The sequence below is a fragment of the Colossoma macropomum genome, unplaced genomic scaffold (assembly GCF_904425465.1).
Source record: "Colossoma macropomum unplaced genomic scaffold, Colossoma_macropomum, whole genome shotgun sequence".
Lineage (NCBI taxonomy): Eukaryota > Metazoa > Chordata > Actinopteri > Characiformes > Serrasalmidae > Colossoma > Colossoma macropomum.
In genome coordinates this window covers 36,725,481-36,747,639 of record NW_023494801.1, presented here as the reverse complement: position 1 = coordinate 36,747,639, position 22,159 = coordinate 36,725,481, and the positions used below count along the sequence as shown (strand labels likewise).

General features: G+C 39.3%; 1 protein-coding gene across 1 annotated transcript in view; it reads right to left on the bottom strand.

Moving 5' to 3' along the window:
• The window catches only part of si:dkeyp-72e1.9 (syntaxin-binding protein 4), a 99,503-nt gene that overhangs the window by 55,651 nt on the left and 21,693 nt on the right, over positions 1-22,159 (bottom strand). Inside the window, exons 2-3 of the mRNA XM_036589889.1 lie at positions 14,034-14,107; positions 7,151-7,246 (exon numbers count right to left, since the gene is read on the bottom strand). Coding sequence (XP_036445782.1) covers positions 7,151-7,246; positions 14,034-14,107 — 170 coding nt within the window. The remainder of the gene's footprint in view (positions 1-7,150; positions 7,247-14,033; positions 14,108-22,159) is intronic.

Sequence of the window (22,159 nt, the reverse complement as noted above, 5' to 3'; positions counted from 1 at the left end):
CTCCTACCTTGTTTGTTTTGGACCTTCAGACTTTTCAGTTTGGTCTGAAACGAAATAGCAGGTGTGAAAGGTGCCTCTGACCACGGCCCAAACCAAAGGACCAAAATTTGCTCCGACCAAAAGAGGTGATCTTGGTCTGGATGATACTGAACAGTGGTTCGGTTTGTTTGCAGTGTGAAAACACAATTTTGGATGGTTTGGACCAATTACAGGGCATTGAGGCAGGATATCATCACCCATTAAACATCAGAAGTAGAAAAAGAACCGAGAGAGAAGTAAAAATGAGCCGCGGTATCCGTTTTGGTCGATACTCAGTATTAAAGCGCCAAAAACTTGAGGACATTCCTCATAAAATTCATACACACTGACACATTCCAGCATTTTGTAAATATTCCGACCTAAAGCGATACTTCAATTGTTTGGAAACAACCATGTAAGCTATACTAACACTGTGCTAGTTCAGTGTTTTCAAAGCTGCTGATTCTGAAACGACCCTATTTAAATGTAAATGTACTTTTTTAATTTAAATGTAAATGTAAACGTGTCATATATGCAGAAACCCCTCAAACTGCTGTATGATTATATGTATGATCATATTATCACATTTGCATGTTCAAACGGTTTGCTAACGCAGCAAAACATGATCTAAACCTGAACCTGGCTGTTCGAGCAGAACCTCAGAACCTGCCGGCAGAACATCTCTGAATTAATCACACTCAGTTTAATCTTTAGCTGCTAAAGCTGCTCGCAAAATCAATCCAGTGACCTCAAGAAGGAAGGAAACCGAGGAATCAATCGACACCATCCATCACGCTCATCGCTGACACTCGTCAGGCTGAGCTGATCAATACAAGTCAAAACACAATACAAACCCACCAGCTGCTCACTCGCTTAACGGCTTTAGTTTAGAGCTGATCGGTGGAAAAAATTAATATGCCATTTGTATGATTTTGGAGATGATGCATGCACTGTTGGACATAAACCACTATTTATGCTTAATTACAACAAGTACAACTCATCAACACTCGAAAAAAATGCCCTGTTTAAATAAATACTTATTTTTTAATTTACATACATCTCAGAGAAGATCCAACAAACTGCAAGTAAAAATGAGCTGCAAACGCAGAGAACACTGTTATCAAAACGACAACATGACGCTACATTTCACAGACTTTTAAATTCTATGCAGCACAAACATTCACGGTAAAAGAAAGTTAACTTTTATTTGAGCAGATTAATATCACTGTATCGTAATGGGAATTAGCCGTAGAGTGTAACTGTAAATGTTTAGCTAGTAACACCAGATTAACAACCACAGCACAGCTACGACAGGTCAGTCAGCAAACTAGCCAGCCAGCTTAACCATGAACTGGGGATGCGAGAGTCCGAGTGTCTGTGGTCTGATCTGCTTCTGTCAGTGATTTTCCATCATAGATATTCCATCCACTTTGAGTCTTCCAGAAACACTTCCGTTGCGTTGTGGCTCATTTCCGTTGCGTTGTGGCTCATTTCCGTTGCGATGTGGCTCACTTCCGTTGCGTTGTGGCTCATTTCCGTTGTGTTGTGGCTCACTTCCGTTGCGTTGTGGCTCACTTCCGTTGCGTTGTGGCTCATTTCTGTTGTGTTGTGGCTCATTTCCATTGTGTTGTGGCTCATTTCAGTTGCGTTGTGGCTCATTTCCGTTGCGTTGTGGCTCATTTCCGTTGTGATGTGGCTCATTTCCGTTGTGTTGTGGCTCACTTCCGTTGCGTTGTGGCTCACTTTCCGTTGTGTTGTGGCTCACTTCCGTTGCGTTGTGTCTGGCTTTGCAGTGTTTCTGCAGTTTGGTGTTTCTTTATTTGCAGTGCGTTTGTGAAATGTAGCTCTGATGTAGTCACCTTGAAGAAAGGGTTTTGCATTCGTATTTCAAAAGAACAGCACCAGATTTCATTTAGAAGTGGGATGAGATCAAATCATTAGAATAGAACAGAATAAACTTTACTGTCCATTTCTGGAAATGTGTCTTTGGCTTCACCAGGTTGCACAGAATAATAAAATAAAAAGTACATACAAGTGCAAAAACACACCTAAGAGCACACGAAACCTTCAAATACACACTCACTCAGAAGCTCCGTAAGGAATAAATGAATTCTTAAAAATATTTTATGTGGTTCGAGGCTTTCTTCCTACTACTGGACCAGGGGTCACAACTCAAATGTAAAGAAGAGCCATTTTGTCCTTTCAACAAAAACCAAACCACCTCAAGAGCCACAACATTTAATGTCCATTTTATTGAAGAAACATTTTACCTTCTTGGCTGTAAATATGTCTCAGTATGTGCTGATGGTTAAAAAATATAAACAAAAACTCAGATGTACTTTGCTCTGCTTTAAGCTTTAGCTCAGTTATAGCTGCTTTTCTCGCATCTCCAGCAGGAAACTTTTCCTCAAAAGTAGAACAGTTTCTTGTCAAATTTAAGGCCTCTCATTCTCCAGCTTCTTGTTTGAATCTTCTTGTTCCACCTTAAACGGTGCCTGAAGCACCAGAATGTAACTGCTGCACCATTTAAGGTCAAATAAGACAGTTTGAACGAGAAGCTGGCGAATGAGAAACTGACTTCAGCTTCACGACTTTTAGTGTTTGTCAGTTTCTCACTGCAGATTAAACGTATCAGGAAACCAGCTGGAGTGATTATAAATAAATCTCTCTCTTTGACGTTTCGTTAGCTACTAGCTAGGCGAGACTGTTGTCTGTGTTGCTATGGTGACCAGCAGTCTGCGCTGATCTTCAGGGTTAAAGGGTGAATTAGCAGTTCTACATTAACTCCAGAGTTTAAGACCATTTATTGTTAAACTGTGTTGAACGATCAGCAGAGCTTTATTTTACTGTAAAGGAGGATTATTTTATTTTTACCTACTAATCTGATTCAGCTGTGGAGCCACAACAGGGCAGTAAAAGAGCCGCATGTTGCCGACCTCTGCTGTTTTTGTGGTTTATGTATGATTTTCCCAGCCACATTCACAACACTAGACAGCTTGGTCTCATCCTTAGCACCAAGGATACCATACGAAGTATGTATATTATACGTAAAAACACTCTCAACTAAACTGACCAACTCTAAAACATCTCCGCTCATAGAGCAACTGTGCAGTGTCCTCAGCAGGTTCATGTGCTGCACAGCCTTTTTAAAGATATACTCAGAGTTCTAAAGGTAGCGTTCCTTAGCATTCACATTAACAGAGCAATCACACCAGGGCTCATTTTAATCAGACCAAGCCTGCTGAGTGAGAACACGGCCCCAAGCCGGGGGAACAGCGCTGCTCTCGGGCCTGTCCTGATGTTGGAGAGGGCTGTGTCCCGATGTAGGTCAGGTTTACGTTACCTGTGGCCCTGTGCTTTTTATATCTCCTAAGTGAGATCCTGTCTCCCCCCATCAGCATCAAGTCGCTTATTTTGGGGTTGAAAATGGAAGCGAGCTCCAAGGTTTCCCCGCGGCTGCTGACATCACCCCTCACGGGACTCTTCCTATAAACAGTGTCTTTCAACAGAGAACGCAGAACACTACAGCACGTCCTGATGGTCTCAGGAACGCAGTGTTACCGCCAGCATTACTAACAGTGTCACTACCAGCGACAGTCTGTTTTTAAGGCTGCTGGAGTTTTAACTCGCTGGAACTTCATCTCACTGAAGACGATATGCTTCCAATAAGCTAATGCTGCTAATGGCTAAAGGCACTGGCCTTTGTGTCCAGTTTAGCTTGGTCTTTGAAGTCACTTGTTTTTATAACCTTGTATTTTTAGATGTATTTTATTACATTTCTGTGGCTCACGGTTCCACTGCAACACTCTAATCTCCAAATAAGGGACGCTTTAGCAAGTAGGCTATAAAGGTCAGTAGAAGGCTAAGCTACCATTTGTAGATTATGATTGCCAATATTTATATTCCTCATATTAAAATGATTTTTGCAAGTTTCATCTTCTTTGTGAGAGGCAGGAAGTGTCACACCTGTGCTTTTAAAGATATTAAAAATATTTTTTTATTAGTATTATGATAGTGATTAAAGTAGAAATAGTCTAGAAATCTGTATTTCTAGAGTTTAAGCACAAAAGTATTTGATTTAACTGTACTTAAAGGGGAATTTCACCTATTTATTTTTACATTCCTCCATAATTCAGTGTGTGAGGTGTAATCAGAGAGATTCAGAGTGGTTTGGTGTAAAATGGTTCAGATGTCTTTACAGTGGTGGTGATAGGAACCAGGGGTCGCCATGACTACAACACAAATATAGACATTTTATTTACTATCCAAAACCACCAGTGAACCTACACGAGTCTTCTGAGTTTATATGGAATGTTGATGATGGAAAAATAGTGGAAAATCTGAAATAATAAGTTTTCTTTGGGGACTATTTTGCCTCACAACGCCCTGCATATTATGCATATCCCTCCACCGTGAAGTTCAAAACACTCACAAAACTATCATAAAACAGTGTCTCAGTCATCAGGCAGTAAATTCATAATCATTTCATGTAATAATTTTTTGTGAGGGAGCTTTAGAGGTGGACGTCTGGTTCCTATCGCCACCACTGTGAACAATTTGGAGCGTTTCACACCAAACCACTCTGAACGACTCTGTTTACATCTTAACCATTTAACTATGCAGAGATTTTAAAAATCAATGGAGATGGTTATGAATATGCTGCCCGATGTCTGAGACATTTAAGAGCAGACTTTTGCCTAAAACTTTGATATTTTTAATCTGTTCACAGTGGAGGGGTACACACAAGGCAAAACAGTTCACTGGTGGTTCTGGATAGTAAATAAAATGTCTATATTTGTGTTGTAGTCATGGCGACCCCTGGTTCCTATCACCACCACTGTAAAGAAATCTGAACCATTTCACACCAAACCACTCTGAATCTCTCTGTTTACATCTCACACACTGAGTTATGGGGAAATTAAAAAAATGTGAAATACTGGTGGAATTCCCCTTTAAGTACAGTATGAACCAGATGTACTTTGTCACTGTCCACCACTGGAAGGTGCACAGCTCAAACAAGCACACTATTTTCCAAAAATAAGTCTGAGTTGAGTTCAGTTATTGCATATTTACCTCATGGTGAAAACATCTGTAGCGCAGCATGCTAACTGTCTGCAGCGCTGCAGAGATAACGGAGCACATGGTGGACTCTAATTCCCGCTAGCAGCATTAGCGTTAAGCACATGGATGATGCTGAACTCTTCACCACACGTGACTCGAACACAGACAGGCAGCCAGCGAGACACTATCTGCTCTCCGTAAACACGGTCAGCGTTACGCACTGTATAAACACAGGGCTAAACAGCGCACTGTCACCTTCAACAGTGGGACAGCTAACGGCTTCTTTCTGGCCATTTACTACAGCACTAAAAACAATTTAATTTGGGTAAAGTTTTGATTTTTTTATTCTAATTTTGGTTGTTTACTCAATTAATTCACACTAATGAGATTGCTGCTCTTTGTTCATTAGCAAAAACTGTACACAATCAGACGGATCAAAGCAATTTAATTAAACCAGCAGGTCAGAGCAGATTTGGACTTGTCACTGGCTGCAAAGTCTGTAATCACTGTGAGAGGCTGTTTACAAAAAGGCCTACTGACCATTACTGTTTATAGCGAATCATTACGTAATTTCTAAAGTACTGTTGACGTGGTTCATGAGTCTAACACGGCCTTTAGGCCTCAGCGCGATGCTAGTCAGCGCAGGCGTCTGTTAGCTGACGTAACAGATCTGGCGGTTGGCGCTTTCCTCCGAGCGCGTTCGGCTGTCCAGTGACGTTGCGTGAGCGGCAGCTCGAAAAGAAAGCGGTGGCTGGGTCTCGGAGGAAGCCTGTGTTAGCTTTCACCCTCCTAGCGTTGATAGCATCCTAACCAGCGGGGTGGAATTGGGGAGAAAATCGGGGTAAAAATTAAAAAAAAAAAAAATTGTCCCCATTAGCTGGACTTCTGTACAACCTAGCTACCAAACCACAAGAAAATCTACCAAACCATGCAAAAAATTATCAAACCATATCAAAAACTGCCAAACCACGCCAAGAACAACCAAACCATACCAAAAACTACTAATCCATACCAATAATAATCAAACCATACTGAAAACTACCAATGAAACCAAACAACGAAACCATATGAAACACCATACATCCAAGCAATACAGAAAACTACTAACCCACTCTAGAACCACCAAACCTTTTTCTTAAAATGAGCTCATCAGAAAATGTGTGTTTAGACTGAAATTAGTCACAAGACCCTCACAATCAAACAAAACTGGCCACACGTTTGCTGTAATCGTGAAGAGGGGAAAATGAAGATGGCTGAAATGGGCCTGAATGGGGCTCGAGTCTCTACATAGAGCGAGGATGAACAGTTCAGCGGCTGAAAAATGAATAACACTCAACATGATGTCTGAATATGAGGAAAGTCCTGCCTTTCAACATAACGAGCCAATCAGCTTGCTGGTAAAGCCACAAGTGTGAAAAGCTCTGTGAAAAGATCAGCCTGGAAAATTATTATTTGCATTATTTGATTCAAATGTAACAAACTATTTAGGCAATTTTTCGTCAGAATGTATCAGTGATTTCAAAGATGCTTTTAAAACATTAATATAGCTGTTTCAGGTTTGAAGGTCTCTCCTCAGTCAAACAGATAAGAGTCTGGTCTTGTAAGAGGGGAAATATCTGCCCAGGTACGTTGCCACAGGCCACTGAGTGGACAGGCTTTTCTGAATGGATTTTAATTTAACACACCTGATTCAATTCATCAGCATATCGCTGTTGTTGGAAGGAAACCTCATATCTCCAAAATGGTAACTTTACAGGAGAAGGAAAAAACATACTTTACTTTTAATGTAAGTCAATAGAACCAGACTTTTTTCCAAGTCATCTTGGGTCATTTCTTTTAGTCCATTCATCATGAAATTTACACATAATGTAAAGGGAAACAGGCATTTTTAAATTATGTCAAAAACTGAAAAATGTCAAAAATGGAGATACAAGGTTTTGTTCCTGACAGCGACGATATACAAACTGCTCCATCAGGGGGATCAGGTGAGTCTGACTAGCACACACAAAATATGGACATTTTAAGTCATTCACAACCCAAAAATGAAATAAAAGCAGCAGTAATATGTTACCATCACTGGAGGCAAGGCCACCGGGCAAAATCCTCTTCACGTACACTCCAAACTCCTCTCCTGTTAACTCCTTCACTCCTCCAATCACTTTAATACCTAAAGGGGGAACAGAAGGACAGCAGGTGCTTCATTCAGCCTTTAAAAACACTGTGCACATCAGTACTGAACTGAGTTCACGGGAAGCGAGACTGACCTAGAATTTTAAACAAGTAATTTAGGTCAGTTGTGTGTAATTTTAATGATGACATGACATACAAAAGCATTCAGTAAACATCATTACATCATTAGTGTTGCATTAGAATAACGCAGTATCTCCAGGATCAACAGTGTGATCAGATGACTTAGTGACAAATCAATAACTATAAAATAGACTATATGGTATATTATACAGCTAAAACAATAACAGCCTCCTCATAAAGCCAGAATTGTTATAGACAACAGTATGTCGTAATGTCGTAATACTCCACATGATTCGAGTGGTGACGATTTAGGCGTGCAGTTAGCACCATGCTAACTGATGGAGTATAAGCTTCCCCTATTTGTTAGCAATGTGAAACCATCAGAGCGTTCTCAATCTTTAGAGAAGGCCGCATGACTCCCCTGAAATAAAAAAAATATGTGTCTGTAATTTTTAGTTCATTTTTATTGACAAGGTCATTGTGCTAGTTGTACTTGTGAATACTGCAGTATTATACAACAGTTAGTTCCGGCCATAACATCACGGTTTATTCACACTGTATCAATCCGCTGAGACACCGTTGCTAAGCAACGACTTCGACAGCTGTAGGAGATGCTCAAGCCATTTGAACGTCTTACTTCTTACTTTGCCACAAACAGAAAATGGACACTTTTAAGATCACATTTTCTTTGGTTTCTTTGGTCTCTTGTTCTCCATCTTGCTGGTGTTTCTTTTTTTCTCATAATTCTCTGTTTGGAGTCTCTGAAAAACCTCCGTTTGGAGGGCCATGTAGCCCCAACGCTTCACCCTACCCCTCTATCTCAACAAGATTCGGGACACTCTACTCCTAGATTTGAACACACTAAAACAGAGGGGTAGGGCTGAGTGGTAGGGGTGAGGGGTGAAATGGGACTGGGCCTAAGTTGCAACCACTTGTAGTTTCAAATGTTCAACAATGATTCTGTTCTAATTCCACTAAATGTCATTGTTCAGCACAGATATAATAAGATTTCGTCTGTTTGTCTGGATGCATGAGGTCGTTTTAACCTCACTTTACCCTCCTGGGCAGCCTGAGGTGAAAAGACTCCAGCGAAAGTTCACTGTAATTGGAGGTCACCTACTGGATTACGCTGAGGCTCAGCATAGCAACCACGAGAAAGTCTAACTGTTGTATTAGTGGACGCCATCACCCACAGCACCCCCAACCCCCCACCCCCCCGACTCACACACACACACACCCACGCAATGACGGCTGTATGTCCCATTTGTAACTGATCGCTAAGCGAGATAATTAAAACCATAACCAGCTTATGAGCTCAATGGCGAACAGCAACGAGCCTTCAGATCAACTCTACACTCCTCCAGTCACCGCACACTCAGGTAGCTCAGTGCTGAAAGGAGAATTCCACCAATTATTTCCAAATTCCTGTGTAACTGAGTGTGTGAGGTGTAAACAGAGTGATTCAGAGTGGTTTGGTGTGAAATGGTTCAGATGTCTTTACAGTGGTGGTGATAGGAACCAGGGGTCGCCATGACTACAACACAGATATAGACATTTTATTTACTATTCAGAACCACCAGTGAACCTACACGAGTCTTCTGAGTTTATATGGAATGTTGATGATGGAAAATAGTGGAAAATCTAAAATAATAAGTTTTCTTTGGGGACTATTTTGCCTCACAACACCCTGCATATTATGTATCCCTCCACCATGAATGGAGTTTAAGGCCAAAATCTTCTCAAAACTATCATAAACAGTGTCTCAGTCATCAGGCAGTGAATTCATAACCATTTCATGTAGTAACTTTCTGTGAGGGAGCTTTTAGAGGTGGACGTCTGGTTCCTATCACCACCACTGTGAACAATTCTGAATCAGTAATACTTCATGCATTATTTTAAGCAATAATTACTAATTTTCTCCCAAATCAAAGCAGTTGAATAGCACTTTTAAATTGAGGTACTGATGCTGTTATGGATGTCTGGATGTGTGGTTCTATAAAGAAATTTAAAAAAAGTTGTTTAATGACATTAAACTAAAGGGTCAGTATGAATTTAACAGTATAACAGAACAGAGTAGCCCGTGACCCATTACCCACATATAGACACTGACAATCAGCACAATCACCTCAGGTGCACTAAACACTCGATTTAACTGCCTGAGCCAGGTGGAGCTAAAGCTGAGCACAGCTTGTGAAGCCAAACTGCCACCAACTCTAATTAATAAGCTTCTCTTGCTGGTTGATTAATTATACAGAGATTGTCCAGTGAAAGGACAGAACGAATCACGTGGGCAAGTGGAAACTACACAAGTTTCCAGATGTTCATAACAGGGGTGTAAGAAAACATTGATACACTTGAGCATCGCAATATTATGTTTTGTGATACTGTATCGCTTCTCAAAAACACAGAATTGATTTTTAATTAATAGTCTACGCGCAAAGATTTGTGGCAGAAAGTAGTTCATCATATGTTGTGTTTAAACTCCGACCGCTGGATAGACAGCAGTGTTGTGCTGTAATCTATCTTCAGCCATTAGACTTTTTATTTCACTCAGGTTTTACGCATATGGTGGTGCTGTTTTTAACCCCAACAGGGTCCTCACTTCTGTTTAAGGTCCGTTTCTCTGGTTTTTAGGCAGCTGAGTCAGCAGCATAGTTCACTACCAGCATAATGAGCTCCATTTATTTCTACTGTAAAACGCTGCTTTCACTGTGAGATGATTTTCTTTTCTAACTCTGCGTTTTAAAGATCTCAGACGCTGCAGACTCGATCTCCACCACCCCTCTGATTACCTTCTGTTACGTGTAAGCACTTATTCTGTTTTTTTTTAGTGTTTGTGTCTCTCTCCCTCTCTCTTGGTCTCTTCCTTCATAGAGGTACCTGCTCTGGAACCAATCAGAGGCCTGGCTGGTGCAGTTAGGGGAGGAGCTTATGTTTTAAAAGAGGCCTTCAAGATGGCTGAAGAGAGAGGACTGATTACATGTGCTGTTTTAGTGTGTGTTTTAATCTCTTGTGTTGGGGGTGCTTGTTTTAGGTATTTTACCAGAGCTTCTTTTAACTTAGTTTGTAAGATGGTCTTTTATGTTAAAAGGAAGTACTTCGGCTGTGGTATTTTACCTGCACGCTTTTAACTTTTTGTTTTTTGTTTTTTTTTTACAAGAGATTGTTTGTACCACCTGGGGTTTCAAACAGGTAAGAGGGGCGCGCCTATACATTTGCACCACGTAGATGTCTACTCTGTCTAGCTCCCTGGTCAGAGGGCACCGCCACATGTACTTTTGGTTACTGGCAAGGGAAGTTTAGAGTAGTTAGCTTTGGTTTCTTTTTTTTAGATTAGCTAAATACTTTTGGTTTCAGAGTAGGCAAGCGTGGTTCGGTTTTGATATGTTCTTTTCTTTGGTGCCGTCCAGTTTGGTTCTTCCAGTGGTACTAGGTATCACAGCACTCTGGTTTTATTGATGTTTGTTTTAATAAAAATGGCTTTAAAAGCTCTATTTTGGTCTGTTCCTCACGCTTCTAATTAATTCTCACCAGTTCAGTATTTTAATGCCACATGTTGCCGATCCCACGTACTCTAGACAAAACGTGGGGCTGTAACACCTAGGTGTGTTATTGTTGATGATGAAATATTACAGTGATGGTGGTGAATAATGAGGAGACGGAGCTGAACGTGTGTCTGTTTATTAGGAGGAGTAACGTTAGCGTGCTCGGCTGAAGCGTTTGGGAAATGGAGACTGAAACTGGTGAGCGGCGATGCTCTGATAAACAGCAGGGGGCGCTCTCACAGTATTCACAACTTACAGTTTATCCCACTTCAGTTTAGTTTGATCTTTTTTACATCAGTAACTGCAGCTGTCTGGCTGACCAACTTCACTACTTTGATGATGCGTTTATGTTTCAGCTGTGTGTGTTTGTGGTCGGTTGCTAGGAAACAGACATGACAACTGATTGTCAACTTCAGTAGAGCAGGTTAAGATTTCCTAACTGGAGATAAATGCTGTAAGTTAAGATAAGATTCCTAAATTAAGATCAGATTTGCTTCTGTAATAAGAATTAATGAAAAATCTTATCTGGACCTGTCAGATCTAGACTAAAGACAAAAAGTTAGACACTTAAATAAAGGTTCTTCAAGAGTTCTTTAGTAAGGAAAAGGGTTCCGTATAGAACCATGAACACTTTACATGATTAAAGCGTTCTTTGCATCATGAAAGAGTTCTTCAGACTGATGGAGAATGTACTGTAAAGGTCCTATACAGAAACTTTTTGAAAAGGGTTCTATATAGCACCAAAAAGGGTTCTGCTGTTGTTATGATGTTAAGCTTGTAACCACAGAAGAACCATAAAACCATAAACAGCACATTCTCCGTCAATCTGAAGAACTCTTTCATGATGCAAAGAACCATTTAATCATGTAAAGGGTTCTTTGAGTGTGCATAGTTCTATATAGAACCATTTTTCTATACTAAAGAACCCTTGAAGAACCATCTTTTTTAAGTATATTGGTTTCTGTAATACAGCCCGTTCCTTAATTTAAATGAAAATAATCATAATGTCAATCTGAGTCACAATATTGGTCCGAAAAATCGCAATCACACATTTTCCGCAAATCGCCCAGCCGTAGCTTCAGTGCTAAAACTAAAGAAACAGTCAAATGTATCTTGTCTGATGGACTAAATTTGGAGCGAGGTGGGGGACACTGGACAAATTTGGTTGAACTACCCCTTTAAGATGACCTGCAGGAGTCTGAGAGAGTGAACTTCTTTAGAAAGTCTCCATTAAAGTCTTGCAAAAGAGCAGCAGCTCCATTCTGAGCTCACTACAGAGAAACGTTTCAATATTTCTGGCGTTTCTGAGACGCTGCGCTCTTTATTTATCTAAAATAAATGCAGCTTATGGTCGTGACACTGGAGCCGTATTCAGGAGGAGCACAACAGCCTGACAGATTCTGCAGATTCACCTGCCGGCACAATTAAAGCGCTCACGCACACCTCCGCTAACCGGCTAAAGCCCTCTGACGCTGCTACGCCGCGTTTTCACTCTCTGTCTATACACATCAAAGCGCGAGCTGTAGCGGAGGGGCGTTCTTAAAGCAGCGGGTTGTTGACGGTGCAGGTCGGTTTGTAAGGAGAACAGCTTTAAGGAGCTTAGAGCTCCGTCAGAAAGAGCCGGCTGGGTGGAAACACCACAAAGAGAGTGCAAGTGTGCATGTTCCTGAGTGGGTTTTGAGAAATAATGGTGGTTTGTGTCACTATTTGAGCTCCTCGTCCCCTATAGGCTCTTAGAAAAGATGGTTCTTCAAAGGTTTCTTCAGTAAAGACCATGGTTCCATACCATGAGTCCTATATAGAACTTTTTGCACGCTTAAATGGTTCTGTGCATGGTGAAACTGTCCTTTAGATTAATGGAGAATGTTACATACAGTTACATATGGAACCTTTTCAAAAATAGTTCTATATAGCATCAAAAAGGGTTCTTCTATAGTTGCAAGCTTGGCATTATAACAACAGAAGGACCCTTTTTGGGGCTATAGAACCATAAACAACACATTCTCCATCCATCTGAAGAACGATTTCACCATGCAAAGAACCGTTTAAGCATGCGAATGGTTCCTTGAGTGTTCATGGTTCTATTAGAACCACTATCTTTGCTAAAGAAACCGGGATATACAGCTACACACGTACAAACGATGGTCCTTCAAGGGTTCTTTAGTAAAGAAAATGGCTCTATAGCACCATGAACACTCAAAGAACCCTTTGCATGATTAAAGCGTTATTTGCATGGTGAAAGGGTTCTATAGATTGATGGAGAATGTGATGTATATGGTTCTTTAAAGAACCTTTTTGGTGCTATAAAGAAACCTTTTCAATAAGTTTCTATAAAGAACCATATAAAACACATTATCAAGCAATCCAAAGAACTCTTTAACAATGCAAAGAACGCTTTAAGCATGCATTTGGTTCTTTGAGTGTTCATGGCTCTATATAGAACCATTTTCAATCAAAAGTGATTATGATTCTCATTCTAAAGTGATTCTGATTCTTAGTGATTCTCATTCAAAAGTCATTCTAATCTAATTCTGACTGTAATTCTGATTCTAAGACAATCTAATTCAAATCAATCAAAAGTGATTCTGATTCTCGTTCTAAGGTGATTCTTATTGTAAAGTGATTCTGATTCTTCGTGATATTCATTCACAAGTGATTATGATTCTTATTCTAAAGTGATTCTGATTGAAATGATCATCAATCAAAAGTGATGCTGATTAAGTGATTCTGATTTTAAATGATTCTGATTCAAATGATTCTCAATCAAAAGTGATTATGATTTTCATTCCAAAGTGATTCTGATTATAAAGCGATTCTGATTCTTACTGATCCTCATTCACAAGTGACTATGATTCTCATTCTAAAGTGATTCTGATTGTTAGTGATTATGATTCAAATGATTCTCAAACAGGGGTTATTCTGATTCTCATTCTAAAGTGATACTGATTGTAAAGTGATTCTGATTGTAAGTCAAAAATGATTCTAATTTGTACAGTGATTCCTATCCTACGTCATTCTCATTTAAAAGTGATTCTGATTCTCGTTCAAATGTGACTCTGATTCTTATTCTTAAGTGATTCTGATTCTGAATGTACATCAGTTATGGTTCAAAGTGATTCAAACTCTAATTTCAAAAAAAACAAAGTCAGTCACTCTTACCTAATCCATTCTCACAGTCTGTAAATTCCATAGAATGCACAGCGCGGTCGACTCCGTACGGACCCATCAGTGTCCTGCAGGACAGAGAGAGGGAGAGAGAGAGAGAGAGAGAGAGAGAGAGAGAGATGAGGTTTGCAATCACTTTATTTTAGATTGCTTTATTCGTGCTTCGGCAGGTCAGTGTTCATCACAGAGGCTCAGTTAGTTAAAGCATCCAAAAAGAATCACTAATAAAAACAAACAGTGCAATAAGAAGAAACTGAAAATCTCTGAAAACAAAAGCAACATGCTCAGAAAACTAACACTCAGGAGTGGGCGACATCAATGATTTATATATACTAAAAAAGAATATTTTAGATAAAAGAGTGGTTCCTCTCCTTCACACCTCCTGTTCACTGCTTCCTATTAATTATTAATGTTAAAACAAAACGTTCAGTATCAATATGAGTTCTGAATAGGAAACAGGTTTATTGATACTGAAGTATTGATCCGCCCGTGACTCGCATTCACTACCAAACACACCATATGGGGTCGTGTTTTAATGTCCCCTCAGGACCCCTTCAGTCCACAGCACTAGACAGATGTAGTTCAATACATCACTGCTTTATCAGTGTGAACCCCTTAAAGGGCCAATATCCTACACTTTTGTGTTTTATTTTTTAACACTTTTCACATTTTTTCTGTATTTTATGTATCAAAAATAGTCATAATTAATTTTTACATAAGCGATCAATCTCTGTTGAATCTTTAGAAATAAACAAATTGGTTTAGTTACTATGTCTTTAAAGAGTCCATATCCCACATTTTCCCTACACTTTATTTTTCACTTGCACTTACTACATTTCTGTGCACTTATATACTAAAAACAATCAAAATCCATTCTACACAATCTTTTTTCAGCCTCTCTTTATCCCTTAGAATTAAACCGACTGTTTTTGTTACTGCATGTATGTAAATGAGCTCTGTTCTGATTGGCTGCCCTGTAGATACTGTGCTACATCAAACTATTTCCTTTTAAAAAAGTGAAATTTAAATTCAGTTTTACACTACATGGGCCCTTAAAGACTGAAATATGTAAATGAGCTCTGTTCTGATTGGCTGCCTTGTATTGTGCCTCATTCAAAAAAGCAGTTCGGGCTGAAACACTGCTTATAACTTCAGCGAGAATGGGTGGGGCTGAACTGCTGTAGGTGAAACAGGTGAATATATGTAAATGCATTCGATTTTGTGACATCACAAAAACAGTGAATTCAAAATGCACAGTTTTTTCAGTTTAGTTTGCACATATATTAACTGTATGTTTTGAAACTTTAAGAATGTTTCTATCCTACAGCAGAAATGTGAGGAAAATTCAGTTTTCCACCATATGGGCCCTTTAAGACTGAAATATGTAAATGAGCTCTGTTATGATTGGCTGCCTTGTACTGTGCCTCATTCAAAAAGCATTCTGGGCTGATACACTCCTTATAACTTTCTTCTAACTGAATAGGCGGTTAAACTTCTGTTGGTGGAACAGGTAAATATATGTAAATGCATTCGATTTTGTGACATCACAAAAACAGTGAATTCCAAATGCACTGTTTTTTCAGCGTAGTTACCACATATATTCACTATATGAACTGTATGTTTTGAAACTTTAACAATGTTTATATCCTACAGCAGAAATGTGAGGAAAAGTCAGTTTTCCATGATATGGGCCTTTTAACGGAGTAAAGCTTCCATTGTGAGTGATGCTCAATGTAACTGCACTTCTAAATACAGAAACTAGGCTTTAAAAGAGGAGCTACGAGAGAAGGTCAGAGGTTTTCACCCTTAAACAATGACCATCAATTATTTAGTGACAATGTCCAGCAGAATGTCCTACTCCTGGATGGGACATTTAGGTCTAAACACATCCACAATTTCAAAACCTTAGATGATTTTAACAGTATTCTCACTGCAAACAAGGGTTCTAGTGCTACAAAAAGGGTTCTGTGACATGTAACAACACTGGAACCCATTGAGTGTGCGAAAAAGAACCTACTACTACAGGTTTTCAATCATAGAGAAGAACCATTTATGCACACAGATGGTTCTTTGAGATGTCCTGCTTCTATATATAAACATTGCCTTTACTAAAGAACCCTTTTTAAGGGAGCAGCAGTGCTTTTAGGTGAAAATTACACAACTAGAACATGATAAATGGGTATTTCTTCCACAAATATCACATAAAATAATGCATAATTAGCAGCATTAAAGAGGAACTCCACCCATTTTTCAAAAATTCTACATCATTAAATGGTTAAGACGTAAACAGAGTGGTTCAGAGTGGTTTGGTGTGAAACGCTCTGTTCTAGAGTAACGTACCGAGTCAGAATTATTCACAGTGGTGGTGATAGGAACCAGACGTCCACCTCTAAAAGCTCCCTCACAGAAAGTTACTACATGAACCGGTTGTAAATGCCGCTATAAATGATGTCTGAGACACTGTTTTAGGATAGATTTTGGCCTAAACGTCATCATTCTTGGCAGACGGGGTACATGCAGGGCGTTGTGAGGCAAAATAGTCCCCAAAGAAAACTTCATTTGAGATTTTCCGCTATTTTACCATCATCAACATTCCATATAAACTCAGAACACAGATAAAATGTCTGTATTTGTGTTTTAGACATCATTCCTATCACTATTATTATAAAGAAATCGAAGCAGCTGCGTTTTTTGAACCATTTTACGTTATAGATTCTAAAAAATGGGTGGAATTCCCCTTCCTTAACCTTATGTAGTGTTATTATCTACAATCGGTGAATCTACAAACATAAAAAAACATGAAAAGAATATGAAATATGATGTAGAACAGAGTCAGGAAGTGCCATGAAGGTTCTCATAGGGTTGAATTATAATTTGGCCCCTAGATTTTTAATTTAAGGCTAAAATTAGCTTTTTTATTCTTTCTAAATGAAGATATTAGACATAAAAACCAAAATGTCCCAACAGTAATGAACAGGAAAATGTCAGGCTGAAGACACTAAAGAGCTTAAAGTGCACCAAGAGCTGCTTTATCACAGCTGTAGCCAAACAAGTGCACGTGCCATTCAGGTTAATGCAATTCATAACATTAACACTCATATTTCTGAGGTAAAATTTAACATGTTTTAGCTAAAAACACTTCTATCTCCACGTAAAAGCAGCAAATAAACTTTAAATTCAAATAAAGCTGCAGTTATCGCTGTCTTTTTATTCGAATTTTCCGTTCCACCTTAAATGGTGCAGCAGTTACATTGTGGCGCCCGAGGCGCCACAATGTAACTGCTGCACCATTTAAGGTGGAACGGAAAATTCGAAAAAGACAGCTAGCGAAAACGACGCCAACTTACTTCCAAACATTTTCTGGTGGACAAACACAAAGAAAAGACTCTAAATTCACTCTTTTAGACGAGATAACCCGCTAACTCCACTGTCTGAGCTGAAGATTTGAGCTTTAATTCAGTTTACAGTATGAAAAATATGCATTTTTTTACCTGCTTATGATGACTGCTCCTTTATACATGACAGAAAACGTGGGCATGTTGGAGTTTGTTGTGATCGTCCAGCATTCCTGATCCTTCTGCTGCCTCTCTCTCTCTCTCTCTCTCTCTCTCACTCACTCTCTCTCTCCCTCTCTCACTCACTCACTCTCAATCTCACTCCTCTGCTTCAGTCACAGCAGCCCAGCACCACCAGATTAAACCTTATGCAATATGGCCACAGACCCAGCCTGAGCTTCGTGCTCAGTGCTCTTCTGATGAAGCGCCGAGGCTCGTATACAACCACAGAGCGTCCACAGGTCCCCTGTCTGTTAGCTAAACAGGTCGAAGGCACTCTAGGATTTTTTTAAGCTTGCTGTATTTAACAGTGTTTGGTTTTAATGAACCCAAATGCAAAGGAAATTTATTTCCATCTGTTTTTCAAAAAATATTTATGCATAACATATAGGTGTACATGTAAGTTTCTTCCATGTGGGATTTCTACAGAATTCCTTAAAAGACTCCTAAAGTAAAATTTGATAATTAGGAATTTCAATACATTTTAATTTGGAGGTCAAAGATTTGAATTTCGATGTTTTATGCGTTAATCAGTGTCTTGATCCCAAAGATTAATTAATATTTAGATTAATATATAGATAGATAGATGGATATTGTAGTGTGTTCATTAATGTTCTGCACGTTAATTTGAAAATATTGGTTTTCCAGCATTTATTTATGGGGCTATTCCAATAAGGACTCTTATTGTGAAAGCGGGGCTAGCTGCCGAGCTGTGTTTATGCACAGAACACAAAGAACTGTTAGACAAAAGCCTTGCTTATTGTACGGCATGGTTATATATATATATATATATATATATACACACACACTGATCTGCCATTTCATTTTATGTACACTGATGTGGTGGTGGCATGTTAGCGTGTGTTGTGCTGGTGCGAGTGGATCAGATACTGAATGATACACCATCCAAGTAGTACCTGCTCTGTGAGGACCCTGACCATTGAAGAACAGGGTAACAAAGTATGCAGAGAAACAGATGGACTACAGTCTGTAACTGTAGAACTACAGAGTGAAACTATACGGTCAGTAGAACTGATAAAATGGACAGTGAGTGTAGATACAGGGAGGTGGTCACTTTAGATAAGTGACACTGCTGCCATGGTAACGCTGAATGATGGCGCACATGCAGTGAAAAAAAAGCTTATGAATTCTGATCTGAGCGTCACATTAAGGCCACACGGCCACGAATTTGTATCCGATCTAGGACCACATATGAAAGTGGCTCAGGTCAGATTTGAAAAGATCAGATTTTTGTGTCCACACAACTCTGAAAACATCAGATCTGAGTCACATTAGGGCAAAAAATCAGATTTGTGACACTTCAGCCTGGTAATTGATACACATATTATATGTAGTATACGTGAATAGAAGGTACAGTGGCCTGCGGGCTGAATCGGTGCCACGTGCCCGGCTGTAACGTGAAGATACAGTAAGCATTACAGTAGCAGACCATTTACTCTTCTTCCTGCAGGCTCCCTGTGACAGAATATAATCAGCAGATTGGGTTTTTTGGGAGAAAAGTAGAATTTGCACGAAAGCCGGAAGCCAAAAATCCTTGTCCACCCTGAGCGAAACATGTTTAATCCCAAAAACCATTTGCTGTGTTTCCATTTTTAGCCAAGTCGCATTGTCTGTCGTCTCAGAGAGCGCTGCATCAGAGAGCTTCATCACCCATCGTTAAACTCATCATTATTCAAATTTCACAAATCAGTGAATGAACCCATTATTTTAAAACTGCATACATAAAAGCTTCATAATCAATACATAAGAACTGAATATTTGATTTTACAAAATGTCTTCAAAATTTACATGTGTTCACAGTGATTCACAGTGGTGGTGATAGGAACCAGGGGTCGCCATGACTACAACACAAATATAGACATTTTATTTACTATCCAGAACCACCAGTGAACCTACACGAGTCTTCTGAGTTTATATGGAATGTTGATGATGGAAAATAGTGGAAAATCTGAAATAATAAGTTTTCTTTGGGGACTATTTTGCCTCACAGCACCCTGCATATTATGTATCCCTCCACCATGAATGGAGTTTAAGGCCAAAATCTTCTCAGAACTATCATAAAACAGTGTCTCAGTCATCAGGCAGTGAATTCATAACCATTTCATGTAGGAACTTTCTGTGAGGGAGCTTTTAGAGGTGGACGTCTGGTTCCTATCACCACCACTGTGAACAGTTCTGACTCGGTAAGTTCCTCTAGAACAGAGCGTTTCACACCAAACCACTCTGAACGACTCTGTTTACATTAAATTGAAAAATGGGGAATTCCGCTTCAACACCAAACCAGTGAACGTATCACCTTGATGAATGATTTTGATGCCCACATTTAACATGCTGTTACAACTAAGACCCCTAAAGTAAACAATCAGAGAACTCTATATCCCCCCATACACATTCGAAACATTTCAGATTTTATGCACCGATTCATCAGAAATGTACTACAGATAATAATATATATTTATAAATAATAATATACGTTACGCCTCACAGCAAGAATGGCCTGGGTTCGATTCCTGGCCGGGTGACCAGGGTCATTTCTGTGTGGAGTTTGCCTGTTCTCCCCGTGTCTGCGTGGGTTTCCTCCGGGTACTCCGGTTTCCTCCCACAGTCCAAAGACATGCAGTCAGGCTGATTGGACATGCTAAATTGCCCCTAGGTGTGAGTGTGAGAATGTGTATGATTGTCTGTCTGCCCTGCGATGGACTGGCGACCTGTCCAGGGTGTGTCCTGCCTTCCGCCCAATGACAGCTGGGATAGGCTCCAGCACCCCGCTGCGACCCTGAAGGATAAGCGGTTTAGATGATGTATGTATGTATGTATGTATGTATGTAATATACATATTAGTTTTATTGTGCTGACATTTGTTGTTTTACTTAGTGGTCTATAATTAATGTCAGTGTTTGAGCCTCTTTTTACCATTTTCATTTTGATAAATATATTTTTATATATTGAGTTTTGAAAGCTTGTCTGGTTTAAAAAAAAACACAAAATTGTATTAAATAAATTGTATTTTGTGTATATACATTTACATGTTTATATACATTTTTGTGACTAGCTTCTCAGTCTGTTATAACTGTGGCATCTGCTCAGAAAAAGATGCAGAAAACATAGCACATATAGGTAAGTGCTCTTTTATTTTGAACAGGCACCTCAAAAGACAGCAATGCCCAGCGCTAACCCAACACGAAACACAGGAAGGGGGTAACATGTGAGGACATGACATTTGTGGAGAGTAGACCCTGCCAACACACTGTAAACCCACCCTCCAAAACACAAAAACGCTAATTACATCAACAATAACCAGTGGTGGACAGTAACTAAGTAAACGTAATTCGTTTCTGTACTTAAGTAGTTTTTGTGTATCTGTACTTTACTGAAGTTTTTCCATTTTGGTGACGTTTTTCTTTCACTCCACTACATTTCAAAGTCAGATATCTCACTTTTTACTCCACTACATTATGAGAAATCTGTCGCTCCTTTTGGTTTATGTGTGTATAAAAACGTAACGTCAAAACGAAAGAAGCGCGAAGCAAGAACACCAATCAGGGCACAGCGGTCACTTTGTTTTGAGCTTGTTTTGACCTGTTGGTCATACCGACCCAGTGCAGCACACGGTTCAACATCAGTGCAGCAGCGTAAAATTTTGGGAGAGTCTATTCAACATAAATGATGAACTAACCTAACTTTGTGTAAACAGACCACAATATAGAAATATGTACTCATATGCAGTTGTGACTGACGTGTCTTTATTCTGAATTTATACAAACACATTTCATTTTATAGTAAATTAGTTTAGGCTAGTTCATGTTTATGAACAGAGACCTACAGATGCAGTTTAGTAAAGGAAACTCATTTGTGAATCTGAGTTTAAAGTTTTTATTAAAGTTAAACTTGAAACTAAGTTCAAATAAATCTTAAACTGAAACTTTGCTTGTTTGTAAAAAGTGATTTCAGAGCCACTCAGTTCTCCCTGATGGAAACTGTTTGCCTTCAGTGTTTTGTGCTGATGATAATTTTAATAGACATCAGCGTCACTAATTAATGACCTTCTATTAAAAGACTGGTTTACCAAGAGAGACACTGGAGTATTTTCACCTAAAATGAGTTAATGAAGCGAGTCTTGTTATAAAAATGATAACAGGACATCAGAGTCATAATTAATCTTTCAGTACTTTTACTTTTGATACTTAAGTACATTTGAAAGTAAATACTTACTGTACAAGTACTTTCACTCAAGGAAGGAACTTCTACTTTTACTGGAGTGATATTTTACCTTGGGTGTCTCTACTTTAACTGAAGTACATGGTTTGTGTACCACGTCCACCACTGACAATAACAATAATAGCAGCAGCAGTACCTTTTTAACCCGGGAGTGTGGCGCCTCCCGAGATCCGCTTTGCATGGCCACACATACTAAGTTCTTACTTTTGCACTCTTTTTACTTTCTGCTGAACTGTTCTTTGTAGCAGAGACGTGTATGGTTCTAATATAGAAATTATATCAGTCTGGCTCAAACACCTTTAAAATAACTTAAAAAGAAAACAAATT